The 24,282-nt window shown below is 45.1% G+C and overlaps 1 protein-coding gene across 1 annotated transcript in view; it reads right to left on the bottom strand.

Moving 5' to 3' along the window:
* The window catches only part of CIMIP2B (ciliary microtubule inner protein 2B), a 130,826-nt gene that overhangs the window by 15,292 nt on the left and 91,252 nt on the right, over nt 1–24,282 (bottom strand). Inside the window, exons 3-5 of the mRNA XM_078677231.1 lie at nt 23,631–23,806; nt 15,484–15,622; nt 14,130–14,351 (exon numbers count right to left, since the gene is read on the bottom strand). Coding sequence (XP_078533357.1) covers nt 14,130–14,351; nt 15,484–15,622; nt 23,631–23,806 — 537 coding nt within the window. The remainder of the gene's footprint in view (nt 1–14,129; nt 14,352–15,483; nt 15,623–23,630; nt 23,807–24,282) is intronic.

Raw genomic sequence — 24,282 nt, 5'->3', positions numbered from 1 at the left:
ATCTGAGAAAAGTAAAGTTGAAAACCTTCACAATGGTTAAGTATCTGAAGAGAAAGCTGAGCAGATCTCAGAGGATGACGTGCAGTAGAAAATCTTAAGTACTGGAGCTTCTCTCAGGAGTGTTCTAAAAGGTGTTGCAGCCTGATTAGCTGGAAGATAAGTTTAGTCTCTTTTTTAAAGAGACTATAATAAACTACAGAAGTTAAAGGCCTTGGGGCTTCTTGATTCATAGGTATTATTCTACTATTATTATATGGTACCGGGACTCTCATCTTGACCACATAGATTGCAGCCTGTGAATCTATGAAAGTTCCAATACTGGAGTAACTTCACAAATACTGGAAGTTGGCTGTGAAAGGGTCTGGAGACCCGTGAGAGGTCTGAACATGTGCAACGTGACTAGAAGTGATTCCAGCATGATGATGAACTGTGAGTGCATGTAAACTGCACACAATCAGGTATGGACAGAGGCTGCGACCCGTCCTCTGGTGGGTCGAACTTCACTCTCCCTGCATCTCCCCCCCCTATTGATCCCTCAGACCGCGGGGTGTTCGTCAGTGGGGTAGATGCCACCCAGTGACCTACATCTGAGGCAACAATTGCACTTCAGGGTTGTGGAGGGGAGCTGTTGTCGAGGGAGGGAGAGGGCTCTTGCCCGAATAAACTTTGAGGAATACTGTCTTTCACCACACAGGGACAGGGGGTGTCATAGTGGGTGATCCCGCTGCAGCTTCTTGTTACACTCTATAGCACACTGCCTCCATTTGACCGCATCATGGCAGGAGATAAACCGGCGGCCACCTCTTCCCAACAGAAGATCGACAAATTTACCAAGCACAATGTACCTGCGAATGAGGCAGGAGTCGCCAGGGGCAGCCCTTCAGCAGACGAAGGGTCACAGACTTCCTCCATACTACATGCAATCCAAGACCTTAAAGTCACTTTGGAGGGCTAGATGGGTGAACTGAAGGTTGATCTGGCCCTGATCACACAAGACTTGTGGAATACAACTCATATGGTCACCGAAGTAGAGAGAAGAGTGTCTGAGACCAAAGATGCAGTCAAGTGCCATGAGTCTCGCTTGGTAAATCTACAGCACATGGTGGGACAACTAGAGGCCTACTCTGAATACGCGGAAGGAAGATCAAGGCTATGTGTCGTGGGCATCCCGGAGGGTGCCGAAGGGACTACGGCCACCATGTTCATACACAACTAGTTGCTGAGTTGGCTTCCTACAGGTGAGGTGCCAAACTACTTCAGAATCGAGCTTGTCCATAGGGCACTGATCACCAAGACCCCAGTGGGCACCACACATGTCCTGTTCATAGTCCATGTGCTAAACTATGATGATTGCAACGCCATTCTTTGAGTGGCACGCAAAACAGGATGTCTGACCCGCAAATCTTCTCCCATGATGATCTTTCCAGGTAACACTTTTCCTTTCATGTAGCGAAACAAAAACTAAGGGCCATGGGAGCCACCTAGGCGTTCTCTTTTTTTTCAAGGCACTCCTGAAGCAATCTGTGCCTGGGTACAGGAGCATCCCATAGTGAGTACTGGAGACTCTCCATCACAAAAGGTTGGGGTTAGGGTCGCGGGGTGTCCTCCTAGAGAATGTTGCACAGCTTTCAGAAGGTGGCTGTATCGCAGAGACAGGAGAGCCCAGTTTTTCGGACCAGAGCGTTTCCCAGGCAAGATACATCTTTGGCTGCAGAGGAAGACTCAGCTACACTGGCTGCCAATGATGACACCTCATAAGACGCACCGGACACTCGCTGATGTTATTTATGTATTTATTTATCATTTATTAAGGAGTTTTATATAGCACTAGCCTGAACTGAGGGTATTGGAGCGCTTCATAACAGTTTTTGAGCAAGATTCATACACTAAAGCAGTATTCTACATGTAGGTTTGGAAGTCCAAGTGTGCTGAGCAGCATTGAGGTATTATGTGAGTCCTGAGATAACCTCATAGAGTGCACGCTGTCTTGGGGTGGATACAATAAAGCAGTATTCTACATATAGGTTCGGAAGTCCAAGTGTGCTGAGCAGCATTGAGGTAGTCCGTGAGTCCTTAGATAACCTCATAAAGTGCGCTTTGTCTTGGGGTTGAACCACTTAGGGGGGAGGAGCAGTTAGGGGGCAAATAGCAGGGAGGAGGTAAGTCTTAGAGCTACAATGTCTGGGAGAGACGACAAGCAGGGATTTGCGTTTAGATGACAGCTATCCATTTGGGAGGGAGCAGTTGAGGAAAAGGACTTTTAGGTGTTTTTTTAATTTTGTGAAGGATGAGATAGTCCTGATAGCTACTGGAATGGCGTTTCCGGCGAAGGACCATGCGGCAGTTTTTTGTTTGGTGTTTTCATAGGGATGAGTAGTAGGATGCTGGAGCCCCTGAGGTTCCTTGTCTGATCAGCCCTCTTGAGCTTAGCAGTCAAATACTCAGGTTTTCCTATGCCCAGGGCTTTGTGTGTGAGGCAGGCAGTTCTGAAACTGGTACGAAATTCGACTGGGAGCCATTTTATTTCTCTGAGTGCTGGTAAATTTGTGGTCGTATTTCCTGATTCCAGAGACCATTCTAGCTACTGCGTTGAGAGTAGTTTTGAGGGGGGCTAGGTGAAATTTTGTTGTACCAATGAGGGTGGCATTCCCATAGTCGAGTCTGGATAGCATCAGTGATTGGGTGGCTTGCTTAAGGTCGTTGGTCGGGATGAATGGTTTTATTTTGTTAAGTAGCTTCAGGTTGACAAAGGCAGTCTTTGCGGAGTTCTTGATATGTTTGGCCATGTCGAGTTTTGAGTCTAGGGTGATTCCTAATGATTTAACGGAGTGGGTCAGAGTGTGATTTCCGTTAAGAGCATCCAAAGCTCTTCTTAGCCATTCTGAAATATGAGGGCTCTCTTCTTTGTTGGAGATGAGGAGGATTTTGGTTTTATCTTGGTTGAGTTTTAAGTGGTTAAGCGACAGCCAATGTTGGATTTCTTTTAGAGTGACATTTAGTCTGTGAATGTCATCTATAAAGGAGGTTTCTAGATAGATCTGAGTGCCGTCTGCATAGAGGTGGAAAGGGATGTTAGCATTTTTGAGTAGGGTGGTGAGGTGTTCCATGTATATGTTGAACAGTTGAGGTGAGAGCACTGAACCTTGGGGGACGCCCCTGTTGACAGGGTGTAGGTCTGAGGTAAAGTTTTTTTTTTTAATCCTTTGTGAGTGGCTATGTTAGAAGGAGGAGAACCAGCGTAGGGCTCCCTCATCAGCACTCTTTCTTGCAAAGCCTTGATGAGAAGTTGGTGATCAACTGTGTCAAAGGTTGCCGATAGGTCTTGGAGAATGATGAGGCAACATTGGTCGGTATCGAGGGATTTGTGGATGTCGTCTGTGATGTTAAGGATTGCAGTCTAGGTGCTATAGCATTTTCTGAAACCCGACCGGTGGGGGTCAAGAAGGTTAATGCTATCCATGTGCTGAGTCAGTTGTTGGAGGACACATTTTTCAAGGATTTGGAATAGGAGGGGGAGATTGGAGACGGTTCTGAAGTTGTTGAAGGGCATATTAGCAACAACTTGCGAAAATTATCGCAAACCACGCTTAGAGCGATTTTTTTTATTGCCTCCTATCGCTGGATTTTATCGTGGAGATAACACAGTATTACCAATGTTTATCTCCACGGCGATAAAAAATCCAGCGATAGCGGCGAATCCCATCTATAACGTGAGATTTCCAGAGATAAAAATCCTATCGCTAGGGAAAATCTTGCTACTAGGCAGGTGGGGACATAGCCATAGAATGCACCTCCCATTGACTAATAAGGCTAAGTCAGGTTTTTACCAGGTGTAAAATCCTGGTGCTAATCGAGGTTAGTGTGTGTTTTTTTATCGCGTCGCGGGTATTGCTAATAGGCGATAGCTGTGTTAGCGACTGCTTTCAGCTGCTACCAGTTTGGGTATGCCCACTTTGTATGTCATTAACGATAAATATTGCTGACATGCAAAGCGGGCCCCAAACCGGTCACTATCGCCTGGAAGCTGTCGCTACCTGCTGTTAGCGACAGCTTGGTAATTGGGCGATGAAAAAATTGCTGCTTTATCAGCAAAAAGTGCTGCTAAAGCGGCGATAATGCCCTTGCTAATATGCCTCTCCGTTCCTTGGAGTCAAGGCCTGTTTTTTTAAGTAGTGGCACGACTTGGCCAGCTTTGAGGCATTCAGGTATGACGCCGGTTCTCAGGGAGCTGTTTACGATCTTGCATCAGAGCGGGGCTTTGGAGAGTTGCAGTTTTTTGGTCAGTTGGGTGGGTATCGGGTCAAGGATGTGAGAGGCTGGTTTGGAGATGGGATCAGTTTGAGGATCTTGGTGTCCAGGATGGGGGTGAAGAACTTCCAGGTTTTTGTGGGGTGCTTGAGCGTGCTATCTACTGTCACTGGGGGCAGGCTTTTGCAGACAGGGTTGACGTTGATGTCCAGTCAATGTTGGTGCTTTTTTATTCGAAGAAGTTGCTGAAGTTTTCACACAAGTCCTTGGAGTCCTGTAGGGAGGATTCCAGGGGCTTGGAGGTTTGTTGCCTGATGATTTTGAACAGTTTGTTGGGCCTGTTTTTTTCATTGTCCAGGGCGGCGCAGAAGAAGGTGGTTTTTTCGCTGCTGATGTGTTTTTTGTATTTCGTTCGGGCTGCTTTGAGTTATTCCAGTAGGCTTGAGGAAGGGTTGCTTCTCCATAGTCTTTCTGTAGCTCTTAGTTGTCTTCTTTTGTTGTTAATGCCCGTGTTGAACTTGGATAGGATGTTCCTGTTTTTTTTTAGTTTCTAGGGGGATACTTGATCTAGAATGGATGTCATGTTTGTGTTGTAGTGGGAGGTGAGTTCTGTTGTGGATAGATCATCCGTGGAGGCAGTGAGGAGAGAGTTAACCCGTCCCTCTAGGTCAGTCATGTTAATCTGTGTGAAGTTTCTAGTCCATTTCGGAGGGTCTTGGGTGGGGGGTTTAAGTGGCATTGGCTGAGTGAGGTGGAACAGAATTAAGTGGTGGTCGGACCAGTCCACGGGCAGGATGCGCTCTATCATGACAGTGTCATGCTGGGCGATTATGGCGTCTATGATTGCTCCTTTGTTGTGGGTTTCCTCTGAGCAGTCTTGGGTAAGGTTGTTGCTGTGAAGCAGCTCCTTCAGGTTCTGGATTAGCAGGTTGTTTTCTTCATTCCAGTGTAGATTGAAGTCACCCAGAATAAGGTTGTTTGTGTATCGGAGAGAGCAGTGGGCAATCAGGTCGGACAGGTGTTCAGTGAATGTGGTGGTGTTGCCTGGGGGTGGTAAATAAGGTGGCAGATAAGTGTTTTGTTGTCTCTAGTGTTGATGTTGGCAGTTAGGCACTCAAAGGTGTTGTAGTTGAAGGAGTCTTTTTCTGTCACTGAAATATTGTTTTTGTGGATGATTGATATGCGTCCACCTCTTTGATCTTTTCTATCTTTGTTGGTGATTACAAAGCCAGGGGGGACAAGAGTATCCCTGAGTGGAAATGAGGAGTCATTTAGCCATGTCTCGGTGATGAATGCTAAGTCTATGTCGTGGGTGAGGATGGATTCTGTTAGCTCTGTGGCATGCTTGGTGGCTGATCTGCTGTTTATGAGCATGCAGTTTGTGGGGGACGTATCTGTTGTAGGTTTTTTTGTTCGGGGACCGTGGGGATGATGGTGCATGTAACCATCGTGTCAGCACCGTTACGATTGAAAAAACGCCATCAGCAGAGATGTTCAAGGCTAACAGATCTCAAGCAATGAGTTCCTTAGATGCTCCCTGAAGAAGGGCAGTCGGCCCGAAATGCATAGGAGCCATCTAAGCTCATGCGGAAATTTAATTGGTAGATCTTTGGAAATAATGCAGAAGGAAATTATAATAATTTCTACAAAGGCATTCGAATGAAAAAATAATTTTGAAAACGTTAAAATGCATTGCTAAAAAGCACAAAATCTCGTTGGAATCCTTGCTTACAGGAACCTAAAAGTGTGCCCAAGGGGATGCAACCAATTTAGGTTGGGAGCACACCATTGATTCACAAGTTCAGAGACGTCATTGGATGGAAGACGCCACTCTTGGAGCACCTAACATACCCAATCCATACTATTTAGAACTCAAGTAAAAAACTACCTTGAAGCTGTGCACCAGTATCCCTAACAGCTTGATGATAGTGCATGTGGCCGGGGGTCTAGGGCATTTTGGAGGGGCCTGTTCTCTTCCCAGTCCGGTGATCACCTGTATTTTGTATTGGAGGGTGGCAGTCATAGGATTGTCGTACGAGGAAGCGAGAGCTGTCGCTTCACTCGCAGACATTTCATCTCTAGTTCTTTTTGGTCTCTATGTCTGATTATAGACCGGTGTAAAGATCCCTTTTGGGTGGGGAGCCTTGGAAAGCCTCTTTTGAGAGAGAGAGAGGGGGAAGAAAGGGAAACAGTGAGGCTTTAGGGGTGTGGCGAGGTTGGTAAGGATTTCACTAAGACCCTGAAATATGGTTGTTATATGGCTTTCAAGCAGGGTGAGCCGCTGCCCAGTCTCCATGTCGGTGTGGGTGTTTTGGGGGGGTAAGTCAAACCTGGGGGGGAGAGCCTAATGTTGTTAAGTTGCTCATCATAGGGATGGGGGCAGGGTTCGGGTGAGGTTGGTTGCCGGAGGGGGGTTGTGGGGTCTTGTTCTCTCTGATAGTGTTGGGGTGGTGTCTCGCAACGGGTCCGAGGGTGTGGAGAGGCGGGGGCTGTGTCAGGGCATCTGTATTAAATTGCATGTGTGTTTGGGGAGTGGTTGGTAGTCACATGCTGTGTTTTGAAGTCAGTCAAAGTGGGTTGAGAGGGAAGGTGGGCGGGGGCTGTTGAGGGTGGTTGCCGGAGTGGGGTAGAGGGTCCTTGTTCTTTTTGGGGTGGTGTCTCGCGGCGGGTGGCAGGTGTTATTACTAGGGTGCACCGGAATAATGGGTGAGTTCTGTTGGCGGGTCGGGTTCTTCAGGGAGAGGAGGATTGGTGGGCAGGGGAGGAGTGCATGGGAGGGGGAAGTCCGGAGGGATGGGAAGAGGGCATCAAAGGATTCTAGATTGTCATTGTTGGCTTGTATTAGGACTGTGCCATTGGAGTAGATGGTCGCAGTGGTGTTCCCATTTCGCCTAGTGCAGTTAGGGGCTGCGAAAGTCAGTTTGCAGCTATGGTAAGTGTTAGTCATTTTGGAGATAGTGATTTGCGATCTGAGGATGGAGTTCCATATTTTGGGTCTTTCAGTGTGGAAGATAAGATCCATTTTTACTTGTCCTTTGAAGGCGCAGTGATAGATGTTTGCGAGTAGTGATTCAGGATGTTGTCTGATCAGTTTTTGTTTAGAGTTTTTTTTCGCTTTGGGTGAGAGGTTAGGTGGGAAACTAATCAAGAAGGAGGCGGGGTTGGAGTAGGCTGACGTGGCGGATGGCATAGTGACTAGGTGGGACGGGCAGGCAGACTATAAGGAAGGGTGGGCAAGAGTTTCCGGAGCTGTCCTTTGAGGGTAAAGTGCGAGTAGTAGAGAGATTCATGCTATTGCTCTAGGGCTGGTTGTTGACTCTCCGGAACATAAGGCTTAGGGTTACTCCTAGGAGGCCATTGAATGGCAAGGTATCAAGGGTCAGGCAATGGGCAGATACAGACTTTGCATGGCCGTCATGAAGGTGAAGGTTTGTGTGACTATATTAGGGTCAGGTGCCAAGCCCCAAGATCGCCGACCCCCGATTGTTGAGGCGGCTCGGGTGTGAAGCAGTTTCACTTACAAGGGGCTGTTGCATCATCCTGAGGGATCAGGGATCTAATGGTTAGATCGTTCCCACTTACTGCACGGGGTTCCGCCGGTGAGAGGACGATAATGCTGCCATTTTGGGATCAGGCACCAGGAGCAAATGATCTGGGATTCCTTTGGATTGGGGCAGCGTGGCTGAGAGGTTGGTTACTTTTACCAGGGGGCTGTAGGGCTATGGTAGGGACCTAGCCCGTTGTTCAGTGGGAGGGTTAGTGGCTGTAGCAATTTGTGCCGGACTTTCCCCGTTGGTTCGCATGGGCCAATCTGCCATTTTAAAATCAGCTTTGATTGGCGAGTCCGACAGAAAAGGTTCAGCTTTGGATTTGTTTGTATTGTGCCCTGGGTTCCTTATCCGCCATGTTTAGTCGAATCAGCGCCTATTAGCGTATGGGAAACAGATTTTTGATAGCTGAAACAATGTCTGTCCGCTTTGAAGTGTTCTTAGAAGGTGGCTGGGCTGGAGCTGGGTTATAGGTTGACAATGGTATCTCTGAACTGTATTGTCACTATAATGAGCGATAAATAAGGGTGATCTGGTAAGAACTAGGTGGATCAGAGAGTCGCAATGGAGCTGTGAACGACTAAAATACAGAGGCTAGGAGCCCACACAGTAGACACGAAATCCAGAGTCCACAAAAGCGGCGTTTGTCAGTGGTTACTTCTTGAAGTCAGGTTGGTTATAGAGCGTGTAGGCTGATGTGATGTGTGGAGACACAAAGTGCACCAAGAAGATAATAAAAAGAATGGTTGGCGAAGGGGTCTTGCAGGGAAACCCCACCCCTTGTCAGAATGGGTGTTGAAACATGCGGCCTCCATGTCCCCTATGCGTTTTATGTTTTATGTGACTAGTGAACTTATTTGTGGCTTTGTTAACTCATTAATTGTAATCTCATTCACTGTTTGTCCCAATACACTCGAGACCCTGATGAAATTGCAGGCTTCACAAATTTCCCAATCTGAATACTGGCATAACTCCAACCCCAGACTCGCTTGACTAATTATTAATTAATAGCTATGGCTTATCATTCCACAGTGCTCAGGACTTGTAACCTATTCACTGTTGGCCCCAGCATACATGAGATCCTGATGACATAGCAGGCTTCACAAATTTCTCAATCGCTAAACCAACACAGCTCCGGCCTGCTTGGTTAACAGTTGTTCAACATCTGTGGCATATCAGAGGGCTCCCGACCCAAATCTCCATATAGCTGTGACTCAGCGCCGGGAAATGAGCGTGTCGAGATCATGATAAGAGGGATCAGAGCTCCACCATTTTAAGGTCAGGCAGGCTTTGCAGGAGGAATCACTACACACATCACACAGGACATAGGTGCTTCTACATGTGCACTTGGCAGTTGAACATCACCACAGCAGTCCAACAAATCAGAAAGGGGTGCCAGTGAATTGCGTCGAGACTCTTCGCTTTAAAAAGTGTTAAAAGTGAGGTGCTGCGTAGTGGGCAAAACCATCTGCATTTTAGTCAGGCAAGACGTGGCTATGAATTTGTTACGGTATAATCATACCGAGTTAGTTATAGATCCGTCGATCTTACTTGGTGTTCGTTGGTAATGAGCTCTGCTAAGCTAGCAGACCAACATGCAGATGTCCGAGAGAACTCGCGGTGTCTCTAGCCGAGTTGTTAGGGTTCAGTCACCACCATTTTAAACTCTGTCTTCTTTGGATCACGGTAAGACTCGCTTGCAGATTCTGATTGACCCGAGACTTCCCACAGCAGGTAAACTTGACAGCAGGTGCAGCTTCACTTTAGGGGGTGAAAACTGTGCTTCATTTCCATTCCGCTTACTGCAAACTCCAGATCGAAGGACATTCATTTCCTCGTTGAGCAGAGAGACGTATTCAGGCAGCCATGAGCTCTGCCGTCCGTTTCAATGTGTCAATGTGGGTGCAGGTTGTCGGTGCCTTTGCAATATTCAATGAAGATGTGTGGAGGTTTTGCACAACTCACAAGCTAGCCGTCTCTCCCTTTTTCTTTCTCCCTTTCTTCTATTTTCCTTTCCCCTTCCGTTTGGGGGTTTGGGTTGGTTTTAGTTGGGGTGAGTGTATGTACGGTAAGGAAGATGCACATCTCAGGTTTGCCCCATTGGCTACAGTCCCTAGACGCACTACAACAGGTACTTCCAGTTCAGGACGAAGTATGGGGTGGGAGCTGAGGGAGGGGAAAGGTGCTCTGGAATGGTTTATATTTCTTCTTATTTGATACTGTTAGACAAAGACTATTTTATCAGTGAAGCACACCTACTCTATTCAAATTCTTATTTGCCACTATTTGACTCTGATTATATGAAGTTACTATTAGACAAAGATACACAGAAGGCACAGGCGACAGGCACTTATGGTTCACTGACATGGTTAGAGAATGATTGATTCATCAGAATGCATGGCTGGAACATGGCAGCGAGGTCTCCCGCATAAACTTACAATCCTGTTGTGGAATGTTAACAGTATGCTCAACAACATCAAGATAGAGGTACTCAATGAGGCCTCAAAGACGGATGCCGACATTCTGATGCTCCAGGAGACACAAATTCTGGGCAAACATTTTTTCTTTTTTGGCCTGCAGGGTTTATGCTCAGGTCTATCACTCAGGTTTCCACCAAGGTTCCTGACGCATGGACATCCTGATCCAAAAACGCACGCCCTTGGCAGTGTCCAAAGTATTGCATGATAATATGGGCTGGTACGTTGTGGTGATGAGCACCTTTCAATTTCTTTGATTTGTGTCTACACCTCTGTCTCTTGCAGCAGAATTCTTAGAAATGCTGGGTGGCTTATATGTAAAATGTAAATGTAAATGTAGTATACTTGTAAAGCGCACAGCTGCCCCAGCAACGGGGCGTCCCGGCGCTGTATAACTCTGGGGAACCCGTCCTGGCTTTCCCTGTGGGATGGTCCCTGCTGGGAGTCCCCAAGGTGGAGCCAGGCATCCCCGGAATTGGTGGGGCCGTTGTGGAGATTAGGCAAGCTAATGCCCAGAGTTGCCGAGTGTGATCCTTGATTAGAGTAAGCACCGAAGCGAGAATTATCGAGTCCGCTGACCAAGGTCCACGACCCTGCCGCGTCGGGAATCGAACCCTGGTCCCGGGCCGACTTCTGCTCTCGGGTCTGCCGCCTCTAACCAGTGAGCCACACTACTCCACCCTACTATGTGAGCTCCAGAGGTACTGTGGCTCCTGTGAGGGGATCTCAGTGGGGTGTGTGACAGGACCTTGATCGCTCCTCTAACCACTCGATTGTTGGCCAAGGTTCGACGCTCTTATCGGCTTTCTTAAACAACCCGGCCCTGGTTGATGTGTGGCAAGCACACCATCCTGGAGAGGCACACCTTCTATTATGGTGCTTACCGGTCTTTTTCCTGACTAGATCAATTTTTCATACTCCGTTGAGAAAGCCACTGAGTTTTAGATATGTGACTATTAGAGTGAGGCCTCTTGCATCACTCGCCAGTGGTGAAGGAACTGGCCTGGGCCCTCACTGGGCTGTAACAAGATGGTGCCTGAATCGCCGGTGTCTTCAGAATGAGGAGCTTAGACAGATGTGTCAGTACAGATGCCCACGATTCCTTGCGGAAAACCAAGGATCCTTAAACTTACAGAGCACAATGTGTGAGGACCAAAAGGCCACCTTCCGTGGGATATTATTTGGTATTCCAAGAGCCAATAAGACCATGCCCTACAGAAAGTTCAGGATCTCAAGGAATGGTTTCTTGACCAAGGGAGCCGTTATGTGGCGTTGAGGGAGGAGTCCCTCTTGAGGGATTTGCTGCATATGCAAATATTGCTCAGGCAGAAGCTCACACAAGAGGCAAATTTATCAATGGGGCAACAAGGCTAGCAGGACCTTGCATTGGTTATGCACCCCCAAGAAGATCGGTGCCCCCGTTGTCAAAGACGGGTCACAAGTAACTTGCATCGAGCCCACTGCACATGCCTTTGAGTCTTACTACCAAGACCTTTATAGCTCTGATCCCGCAAGACCCTGAGCAGACCTCTATCAATTCGTAGAGGACCTACCAGTACCCCGCCTATCGCCAGACTGATAGCCAGGAGAACTACTTGCCGTGAGTTGGACCAAATGGGGATTTGCTCCATACGTTCTGGCATTGCACTACACTTTCACACATTTGGAATGGGGATCTGAGACTCCTGCAAGGAGTGCTGGTTTGGAGCATACCTAGAGAACTCAAAAGTATTTTTCTTCATATTACGAACAGCTTAGAGGGTAACAAGTAACAGAAGGAATTGCTTTGGTTAGGTCCGATCATCTTAAGATGAGATATTGCGCGAGCCTGGAAAGATACTGAGCACCGAGCAGTGAGCTTAGGGCATGGATTTTTTGCATGGGACTGGAAATGATGATTTACCTGGCAAGAGGGTGCCCCCAGAAACACAGGAAGATATGGAAAGAATGGGCTGGATAAAGGGATATACAGCTGGAGCCATGATCCATTTTTGGAGCTATGCTCTCACATAGCACTGAAATGCACAACTTACATGTTAGGTAGGGGACTTCGGGTTTGAAACACAGCCATGTGTTGTTACACTATGTTTTGGACATAAATGTCTTGATATTCGGTTGCTCTGTTGTAAGACTGATGCCATCTATGGTGCCTGTGTAGTATGTTTATCTAGGGACCTGTATCGATACTCCAATTTCTGACCCTTGTCCGGTTATAAATCACTAATATCCATACAACGGCACAGAAACCCGTTTCATAAATTAGTCATAGCGCATGCTGTCACATTAAGCAAGCACTATTCCTCCAGCCCCCTAGAAAGCACACCGAGTTCTCTAAACAAACCAAGCCTCCAGCAAACCTGGGAATCCCCGCTGCTATTGTTTTGATTTCGTTCGAGAACTCCTGTAAAGAATGTAAGAACGACCAGTTCTTAATGACATCTTTTATTGACGTCTTATGTCCATCCTTACGTCAAACCCGGCACCTTTCAGGTATAAATATACCGACGCTGCCCTAAGCAACGACACGGTGGTGATGAGCTTGGAGCAGTGACTACTTGCCGGAGAGCCCAGCTGATGCAGGAAGCCTACGGACGCTGCCCCTCCCTCCTGACGCGCTGAGAGAGACGCTGCCTTTTCTCCTGCCGAGAAATCCAGCTTCCAGCGTTTCCAACTTGCCCTTGCGGGTGATTGGGATACCGAGTCCTGAGACAGAGATACCAGCCCTCCTGCCTTCTAAATCCCAGGTACTGAACTGACTAACCCCTTACAGAGAATTCTTGAGTCAGATTCTTGGCAAAACAAACTTAACTTAAACTGCTACTTACTTACTCCCTCCCACGTATTAGGCTTAGGTCAGGTACACCGGGGTAGGCGTAGTTAGAAGCACCAGTTGAGTACGATTAGTCAATGTATATATGTATGTATATCTTTTATCCATTTTAAAGTATCATATGGCTAAGAAACCATATCAATGCTTTTACAGTATTATTTTATAATCCTGCTTTTACTGTATGCACTTTACTTAACCTTAAGTATTGCTACTGTAGCGATTCATTTCTCTTGTATGAGAAAAAGAGACTGATCAATAAATAACACCTTTTATTGAACACGCCCATCTCTTCTTTCTCTACAATCTGGTGGAACTAAGTATGCACGTACTGACTGAGTAAAATAGTTGTCTTTTGTTTTCACACGACTCTGGAGATATACTCTTGATCAGGGAGAGCAAAGTTGTCATGTTCTATGGTTGTCAGAAACTAAATCCCTTCTTGTCTATCCAGGGAGGTTAAACTCCTCCTCGCCTATTCGAGAAAGTTTCTAGTGAACTCTGAGCTAGCTGGCACACAAAACGTAAGTCTAATATCGTCAGTAGAAGACCTAGTTAACCTCTGTCCTACGTCTATACTATTGAAGATATTATTCCAATGCGCAGAGCCTATTGGGATAATAGGAACTACACTACACCTGTCCGTTGTAATGCTCTGTACTACTTTTGGGAACTGTTTGATAAAATCAATAAAAATGTTTTCTTTAAATTACATATACATAAAGGCAGCAGTTATTCTGCATGTATCTACATGAGGTGCGGGTACCAGGAGAACTATCTGATTATTCATTGCCCTTTCTGTGACCAACCACAAGTTGTTGTCCAATTTTAAGATTAAGTATGCGTGCTCTGCCCAATTCTTGGAGACACCAGAGGAACTTGCTTTGCACTTTGCAACACTATTTGGAGGGAGGTATTTCGTCCTTTCCTGCTTCTTGAGTGGAAAACCTGGATGCCATAGGTCAGTCACCTGACCCAATGCATTGCCCTATTCCTGCCTCTCTTAGCTGATGGCTATCCGAAACTCACCTGGCACATAGCCCGTGTAGCGGGGCAATAAACCCAGGTTGGTCGGGTAGATGTTGGCTAGTTCAGGGAGACTCTTGCTGTGCAGTCGGGTCTCGGCCAACCTGTCACCTGCTAACTGCTTGTTCGATGTCATCTTACCAAACTCCACCATGGCATGGTTTGTTATTATGGGATAGCCGGAACCAATGAGGAAGCGAGCACGGGGCACATATCCAGTAAAACCTGCATGAATAACATAGGGATAAAACACATGAGTTCATTTAAATAAAAGTTTAGACATGGGATAAAAGGCAACTTGTCATTGTTTTCATGATTTTTCAGACCCATCAGCAACTAACCTAAATTCTTTCAAATCTATTTATTTTCTACCGGAGCACATTTTCCCGATATAGAAGTCCTGCAACTACACCACCATTAAATATGCAATTGTTCCTACCCTGGAAACACCTTAACTCTCACCTGCCGGTGTATAAAAAATGGGCTTTTATCATCTTACCAGATCCAGATTTCAATGTGGAAATCCGTATTTACATCTGTAAAGGACTGGTTAATTGATGGGCTTTTCTACATGAGTATGCTAGTGTTAAGAACGAGCATATAGGTGGGATGGAGCTTTTCCAAGGGCGATGGCCATGCAGAATCATGTCAACATTCATAGTCTCAACTTTCCGATTATTTACAAACCTTTGAAAGCCACCACAGACAAATCAGCATTGAGTTCTACTCAGCATTCTAGATAAGGTGGTTAGCTCTGAAGAATGATTGCTGGAAATAGATCTTAGATACACTACATACATATATCCATAAGCAAGAAAAGAATTTAACATGGGAAAAACTAGCTAGAGAGTACTAGAACGAAAAAATGTCACTGGCTTTCAAAATTATTTTTCACCCTACGATGGATTAAGCCCTTGAACTTGGACTTATATGTACCAATGTTTCTAAAACCAAGTTACACTTGTTCCAATAGATGCTGCATCACATAAGAGGATACTAAAACTTTTGATAAACTGTTTAGCGAGGAGAGATTGAAATGTTTTCTCAATTGTCATACCTAGGATCAAAAGGGACTTTATATCCTCTTGAATGGTTCCAAATGGCTTCCTCTTGATTACCACAATGAATGTGGGCATTTCTCTGACAATCATGAGACATTTTAACTGATCGGACATTGTGTCTCCTTTAAACAGCTCTTTCTCGGTAATCAGTTGACTTAAATGTTACCCAATTTGTCACTTACGCTCTCATCTACATCTGGTGTAATCTAAATCCAAAAAAGCCACAAACCTTCCCTCCACTCTGCTTCCCCCTGCCTCCCCATCTCTAGCCTCCGCGCCATCCTGATTCAGCTCACCGGAGATGAAGTATTTGTGTGGGCTGTCATCATCCATGTAGTAAGGGGAGCCTTGGTCCTGGAAGGCGAATGGTGATGAAAAGGGTTCTGCATCTTTTGCAACTGCAGGAAGAGGGGTCCTGTACTTGGCAGTGAGAAGCTGAAAGGGCAACAAAGGATTTTGTTAATTATCGAAACAAGCCTATGGTCCAATGTTTGACGGAAATGTTATTTGCACAGAGAAAGGCAACATTTTCACACATTAAAGTGTAAAAGACCGATGCTGTCATTTGCCTGATTTCAGCTTCTGTAAGTGGTGGTCTGTTTTGTCATAATTTATCACAATTTGTGCATATGAAAACACTTTTTTCCATTATTATCCAGTTAGAGTTAATAGATTTTCCAAGGTATCCTGGACATTCAGTGTAGCCGTAAAATGCATGCCATTTAATTTCTTATTTATCAGCAAAACTAATGTTGGAATTGCTATTCAAATAAAGTGTCATAGATGGTGCAATATGTTTAGAGCCCTAGCTGTGCAAGGAATTTTAGAGCAGGTATCTGCTCCAAAATTATCCCTTCAGAAAGTGCATGACTACACAAGAGTCTGATTGAACTGAATTATTTAGGATTCTTCTGTCAACTGCGTTAAATGTCTTCAGTAGGCCCGGTCATGTTACAATACTCTACAATGTCATCGCGTGATTACGCTGATCTGTATTAGTATCCAAATCAATTTGAATTGTACATGTTGTTTGAATTCAGGGAAGCATCGTTGATTAGCAGGGTTAGTATGTCTTTATTTATTGCCATGGACACCACATATTCAATTGTAGAATTGGAATTAGCCATGTAAATGCATGCAAAATGATCTCATTTCATTACTATCCAGATTGAAGTAGGGTTCTGGTGGCTTATGATGCAGGTTTGCAAACTGAAAGGATCCAAGTCCTTTCTAAGTAATAGTTATGCTGACATTATAGGTTTTTATTAGAGAAAGAATTGAAAACCACACTCTTTTTTTTCTAGCATTATCGATTATACATTGGTCACTATTTCAGTGTTTTGTTTCTGGCGAGTTATACTCTGCCCTAATATTGACAAAGATATACTGAATAGTAGACTACTTTCGGGCAGAAATGTTGGTTTGAGTAACACGAATAGTGAAATAGCACATTTCTAACTGTCTTAGTTAGCCCAATACTGTAGAAGTCTTTAGAAGTGCCTATTCAGAAGTACTATGTTCAACTTACATTGACATTAGCTGTAGTTTGGTCCTTATAGAATACCTTTCATCTGATAAAGAGGATCTGTTGAAGGATCAACCAGTATCGAACAGCCAATTATGGCCAAAGTTCTGGAGAATTGTGGTGCAACTCAACCTATGAGTAAAAGGTTGTCTTAACGACCTACAATCTGTTACCACTGAGGATTGCTTATTATCTTCCTTATCCACTGATGGATTGAAATCATCTTTCAGGATAACCTGGAGTCATGGATCAAGAAAAAACATTCAAAATGACAATCTCTTCTATGAAGAGCATTGTTTGTTCTCAGACCATTGCCAGGAGAAACAATGAGATGTGCTAGTTGAATAACACACGACCAATCATCCATTTCACATGCCTTCTGTAGGAAAGCAGGGTCTACTTTAATGGTTACCCCCACTTTTTGAATGGTACCAGTGTGTTTTGACCTAGTCTGCTGGGATCCTGTTAATCAGAACCCAGGCAACTGTGCTTTCTCCCCTAAATTGACATGGTAAGTACTTTGGTACCTCCATTATTGGCTCCTGGTGTACCCTTGTAAGGCCCTAGTATATGGTACTAAGGTACCCAGGGCATAGGTACACCAGGGGTCTCCCATGGGCTGCACCATGTATTGTACCACCCATGGGAGTCCACGTAAACTGTGACATCAGGCCTACCATTGCAGCCTGTGTGAGTTAGTGCTTGCAAATCTCACAATGGATATAAATGTCCTTATATCTGGCGCCACCACACAAAAAACCTATAAGTCACCCCTATGGCAGGCTCTTCAGTAGTAAGGGCAGGGTGCTTGGTTTAAAATATGAGGGTGCCCTACATGAGCAGGACACCCCTACAAACCCAGAAGTTGATTCTCCAGGCTTTGTAAGTGTGGTCAGCCATTTTTAAGACGTACAGTGGAAACCAGTCATTGCGAGATGTCTAACTATATAGTGGGTGCACCAAACTCGATCATGTTTGGTAGCAAACATGTTGGAATCATACTGCAACACCAATTCCAGTGTTGGAAGTATAATCCCATGTACTAGGGGTACCCTTTGGGTACCGCCCATAACATCCATTCAGGGTCTGTCAGCAAGCTATTGCTGCTGCCAACCACAGACACAATTCTTCCCTCCTGCTACTGAGCTTGAGCAGGGGAAGGTAGAACAATAGGTTTCCTGTCACAGGGAGGTGTGACCACCTACCAGAAAGGACTTAGTGTATTGGGCTGGGATGGGGACGTTTGCCAGTACCACCAGACTGCTTTGAAGAGCACATTTGCTACCCTCAATGCATACTCCAGTTTGAACCAGTTCAGGAACCCTTGATTTCAGCACTGGCACAAAACTGGACAAAAGACACTAGAGTATCCTCCCCTCTGTCAAGCCCCTCCTCTGGGAGGTACCCCCGAGTCGTTCCAACCCTTGGCTTAGAGTACTTAAGGGCAACCCTGTGGGTGGAACCTGAGCTTAGTCGTGGGACAAGACTCAACCCTGAAACTACGTGTCGCTCTTCAATCATCTGGACACTTGGACTTCATTGGACTTTGACTGGAACCAAGACTGAATCAAGGAAGACTCCTGCTGCTTTTGGTCTTGCTGTTCTTCAAGTCTTCTTTGTCGACTGTGTCTGTGCTTCATCCAGGTTCCTCAACAGACCTGTGGGCATCAAGGACACCAAAAGAAATCTCCCTTGAAATGAAGGTGTCACTTCCATGCATCTGCAGGCACCTCAACAAAGCTGACCGGTCTGCTGCTCCTGTCGTCTTACGCACTTCCCAAGGCCCAGCAACACAGGTGGTGGTTCTCGGCTCCCTAGGGGCCTGACCTGTCTTCTCAAAACACAACAAAAAAGCACACGCCCTCCTTATTTACAATTCCTCTATTATTTCTATTAGGACCAAATGAAACTTCATTAAATCTGGTCAGGTACTTTTATTTATACCAGTCATTTCTATTATTTTGATAACATTTCATATCTTTCCTTTCAGGCAGAAAAATGATACATATTTACAAACACTTAAATCACTTTTTACACATATATATACATTTTATACAACACAAACGAATATAAAAAATTATATATTCACAAGTCAAAACAAAAACATCCAAATAACAATAGACATTTCAATTATCGTTTTCTCCAACAAAATTCTTAATTCAAATTTATGCAAGACAACGTCAAGTGACAGGAGCATTTAAACATGTGCCTATTTTCTTTATACACTTAATGTGTTGGTTTGCTCCTGTTGGTGTGCCGACGCGTTTCGAGTTCGGGGAACAAGTTCCCAAACTCTCATCAGGGCCTTGTCAATAATCTGTATAGGATGCAAAAAAAACAATAACGTTTCATTGACAACCTGTAGGCCTCTTGTATACCCTTATTCTTTCTAAAAGATGGTTTTGTACCTGTAGTTTACTGGTCAGGAAGGTAATGTTTTCGTATTCCTTTTTTAAAATAAATACAGCGTTTTTATTTTTCCATATGCACCAGGCGGGGCGGTGTGAGGAGGAGGACTTGTCAGGCGTTGGTGTTCCTATATTGAAAAACAATCTATCACTGCCAATTGAAACTGTAACAATTCGATATTGGCACAACATCAGCTACCACATACCTCGTGTTCTTCCACCAATATGTGTGGACGTGACGTCTCAAGTACGTGAAATTGGCGTTTATTCGTGGGCAGACCTGGCCAGGAAATGGAAATCAGTCCAATGCCCTCGTGCCAAGCTAGAATACTCAGCGCTCTACATCAGGATGCTGCATTATTATCACTCAATGAAGTCGGCACCATACCTGTTTTTTAATTAATTAGGCATGTGTCTCCCTCTCCTCTCCTCACTCGAACGTATAACCCATTTTCTCTCGGTCATAACGAGCGCCGTGTTTGCACCAAAAAGTTCTAAACAAAGGGCAACAAACTAAAACGGGTTCAGTGTCATGTATTCATTACTGGCTCAGATTGGGGGTATGGTTTTCAGGCTTTGGCGAGTTCCACTGCTTACCTTAAGGCGCAGACTGAAAGCTCCGTAACCTTCCTTCGTACAACGCCGAATACCATCTGGCTGGCCTGTATTACTGTGGCGGCCATCTTGTACTGCATTATGGGGCTGGAGTGTGCACGGGGGGATAATGGGAGACGTAGTTTGTTTCAGGATTCATTGGGTGGCTAATTTCTTGATGCTTTAGTGTGTGCATATTGACAATCTCCTATTATTGGAGATATGAGGAGCAGTGCATATGTACGTTGTCTGAGTAATTTGTGTGTCGATGTGTTATTGCCGATCATAGCGAAGTTGACAGTTCAGGCGGGCTATATGGCGCCAAGCTAACTCTATACAAGTGGCTTGTTCCTCGGGGGGACCCAAGCTCACACTCTGGATAATTCTGACATACTATTAAGGCCAGTCAATGTACTATTGAACTTGAGGATACGGTATGCTTCTTTCTGTAACAACACCTTGTCAACATCAGTAGGGCGCTGCGCATTACTCATGGTGAACAACACCGACCATTTGAAATCGTTTTCATTATGTGACTTCTCCATAAAGTGCTCTACCATGGGAGCGGTTAGCACTTTCTTTTTTATACGTGACCTGTGTTGGCTTATGAGCAAATTGACCTGTTGGTTAGTTTTGCCAATGTAGATCTTCTTGCATGGGCAAATTATTACGTATACTACGTTTTTTATCCTGCAGTTTGAAAAGCCCGAGTGTTTCCACTTCATATCCATATGCTGGAATTCATTCCCCTCGATGGTATTGGGGCTTCAAAGTCTCCCATTGCTGCCAACGGCAGGTTCCGACGTCCCTTCACCCCTATAAACCCTGCTTCCCTGGTGCAGGTTACCTGGTTCCTGGGACATCCACGGGTCGGGTGGTTCTCCAACAGTCTGTCTTCCACAGGGTTTCTTTGCGGTCCTCTGCGAAGGGTCCTTCTTCATTACAACTGCAACCAGGACTACTCCTTTAACTTACTTTGGGCAGGCAGCTGTGTTTCCACTCTACACACAGCCTCCGTGGGGTTCCTAGTTACTTACCTTGGTTGGGTCCTTATATCCCCAGCTCCTCTGAGTCTTCTGGTCCAAGTCCTGTTCTACTTTGCAGTTTGCATTCCACTTTCTTAATATTAGGTTTGGACTCCCCCTAGAGATCAGTGTATATTTGTGCTACTTACCTGAATCTTGCAAAGTATTCTTGTGTATTGTGTTTATATCACCGGGTAGGAGCTATACCAATGTGTTAGTGATAGTGTGTGTAAAAAATAAGACTTATTTTTATAAACACTGTGTGGTTTCTTTTAATCTCATGTTCACTACTGATTAAAGTTGGTAAAACAAGCTGCTTTACACTTCTTCAAGATGAGCCTGAAGGCTGCTCTCCACAGCTACCACTTTGAGAGCTCTTAACGCCTTAACCGCAACGGTTTTTCCTCCGCGGTGCGGGTGTTCTATTAGGTGGGTGGGGCTCAGCGAGGTAGTGCTCCTGTCGTTCAACGGCCGACGGGAGCACGCAAGGGGTTAAAGGTTATCAAAGACCACTAAAATCACCATAATGGTTGTCTCAATTAGTGCAAGGTGCATCACTTAAATAAGTGTGCACCACATACTAAGCCAGCCTCCTAAGCCTCCAATTTATATTTAGAAGACGCCTTGACTATTGATCACTGATATGCTTCCAACTCAAGCAGTGAGGTTCTTTCCTTCTCTGGATGGATAATTTTGTAATGCAGATTTTGTGTTAATTTGTAATCCAGAATTTGGAACCCAGTCATACAACGGATAGGACTCGTTCTAACCTGCAAACAGACAGCATTTTCAATAAGATCATTTCATACTACAAAGGTTTAGTCCCTGTGATAAGGTTCTATTAGATACTGAGCATTCACCGTGGTGCAGATTCTACATGAACAGTTTGCACCCTCTCTTCCCTTCTATTCTCAGATAATGCTGACATAATAATTGCTGTGTTACTCATGCCATAGAGAATTTTGTGCAAATAAAATAAATCATTTTCACACAACGACTGTCCATCTGGAAAGGGTTCATGGGTGAGCTCAGAAATCCAAAATCAACACACCTAGTGGAGCAGCTGTGAGCCAGTCGATACTAACATTTATTAGAGCTCACTTAGAATTTACAAGTGACTTTTAAATTCCATTCCATGCTTTTATGCTTGTGTTTCTAGATTCTCATATTGACCCACCACGAAGCAAAAGAATAAACATGCTGATGGAAGAGGTTCCTGTGAACTTCCGCATGAGCTCAGGTATACGGCCAGGAAAACTGGAGAGACACCTTATGGTTTTTGATCTGCGCTGCTCCTCACATTACTAATGGATCAGTGAGTTGTTACACTATGCATAGCATGGCATAGAATGTTAAAAGCATAGTACAAGGAAATAGAGCAGAAATCAAAAAAGTTAGTCGACCACACGCTATACTCAATAGTGAGACATCTACTCCTCTCCTAGTTTATCCTACTCGGATGAATGGATTTGGTAAGACCACACAGCACTCCTGACTGTTTCTCCTGATCAGAATAAATGACTGAACAAGACCATACAGCACTCCTAACTGCTTCACCTGCTCAGATGACTCAACAGCACTGCTTACCACTCCAACCTGCTTCTCCTGATCAATTGAAAGGGATCAAGAAAATGAAATTTTATTTAATTCAACTTACAGCATTTATAAAGTGCAAACATTACCCTGTGGGTATCTTGGCACTAAAATGGTCAATATCCACACAACACGCCTACCTGTTTCTCCTGCTCAAACGAAATAACTTGAGGGACACTTTGTTCTCTCCTGCTTTGCCATACCCGAATGAAACAAGACCACACCGCACTCCCAACTGTTTCTCATACTTGGATGATTGGACTCAATAAGACCACTCAGCACTTCTAATTGTTTATCTTCCTCGTGTTATCAAACTCAACTAGACCCCAGAACACCCCTACCCGTTTCTCCAGCACAGATGATCCACAAAACCATTCAGCAATCCAACCTGTTTCTACTGCTCAGCTGAGAGGACTCACAATGATCATCCATCAATCCCACCTGTTTGTCCTGCTCAGTTCAAGGGCTCAGGTATGCCACACAGCACTACTCCTACCTGTGTACATTGCTCAGTTAACAAACTCGACAGAAACACACTGCAATCCTATCTGGATCTTCTGTTCGGATGACCGGACTCACAAAAAGACCACACAGCACTCTTATACTTTTCTCCTGCTCTCTTGAAAAGACTCATGAGTACCACACAACACTCCTACCTGTTTCTCTTGCTCACTTCAAAGACTCACAAAGTCCACACAGCAGTTCTATCTGATTCTTCTACTCAGATCAAATGGCACAGCACTCCTAGCAGTTAATCCAGCTTAAAAAAAGTACTCAACAAGAGAACAGAGCCCTCCTACCTGTTTCTGCAGCTCATTGAAAGGGCATTACTGGGGTGCATGTATAGCATTGTTCTGCATTCTGTCCATCAACTGTTGTTTTTGCATTTGTCACCCGAGTGGGACGGGTATGCTCAGACTTGAGTCACGTGCTCTATGTTCCACTGGGATCAAGCTATCCTGGTTGATGAGGGCTGAAAGCCCGAAACCGGTCCTTGGATGCTTATTTCCAGTTCAGGGAGGACCTGCCTTGGCATTTCGGGCTGGACTGTTCCCATTGGGCGCAGGGTCAAGACTGATTTGCATATGGCTGAGTTCAAACTGGGATGGCATGGTGAACAAAAAAACAATGGATTTAGACCCAGATCTCTGTACTGGGGTGAATGTATGACATTGTTCTGCATTCTGTCCATCAACTGTTGTTTTTACAGATGAAAGGGCTCAGCGTCATCGCCCAGCACTCCTACCAGCTTCTCGCACTCATAGATAGAACTCAACAAGACCACAGAACGCACCTACCTGCTTCTCCTGCTGGGTGTGCGGCTCCCGCTTTCCTGTCTGCAGAGCATTGGTCAACGTCATCTCCTGCTCCTGGGAAGACATCCTGAGCTGCTCCAGCTCAAAGTCTGTGAGGGCATCCCTGCTGGTCTCCATGTAAGTCTTGGCGAAATAGTTCTGGGATCTGGGGATGAACCCTGAAAGCAGGAACGGTTCCATAGGGAGTACAACAGAAAAGGAAACCACAGGTTAGTTAACAGGAACCAGAGAGAAGTTAAACATTTGCGCCCTTACTGATTCCTATAACTGGTTGATTTATTGCTGTCAAAGGCCGCACACTAGGTCACAAGTGGTGCCATAAGGTGCTTAATATTGAGCACATTACACTGAATTGTGATTGTGTGGCCGCTATTAGTGAGTACTGCGGAGTGGAGCTTCTCTTGCATACTTAGTAAACACTGACAGAGGCACAGGAACAAAGCATCTCTTTCTCCCTATTATCCATGCTTTTTAAGTCACAGAAAGGGTAAACGTGCTTAATGCAGGTACCAGGTGTATTGTGAAAGGCTGTGGCTTAAGTTATTTTACCCAAAGATTGTATGGGAGGGGAAATAGTCAGAGTGACGACAAACAAAGCACCAGACTCTGTTATTAGAATACATGGAGCTGGTTG

This window comes from Lissotriton helveticus, chromosome 2_1 (assembly GCF_964261635.1).
Source record: "Lissotriton helveticus chromosome 2_1, aLisHel1.1, whole genome shotgun sequence".
NCBI classification, from domain to species: domain Eukaryota; kingdom Metazoa; phylum Chordata; class Amphibia; order Caudata; family Salamandridae; genus Lissotriton; species Lissotriton helveticus.
Note: the sequence above shows the minus strand (reverse complement) of the source record. Positions and strands in the feature narration are given on the sequence as shown.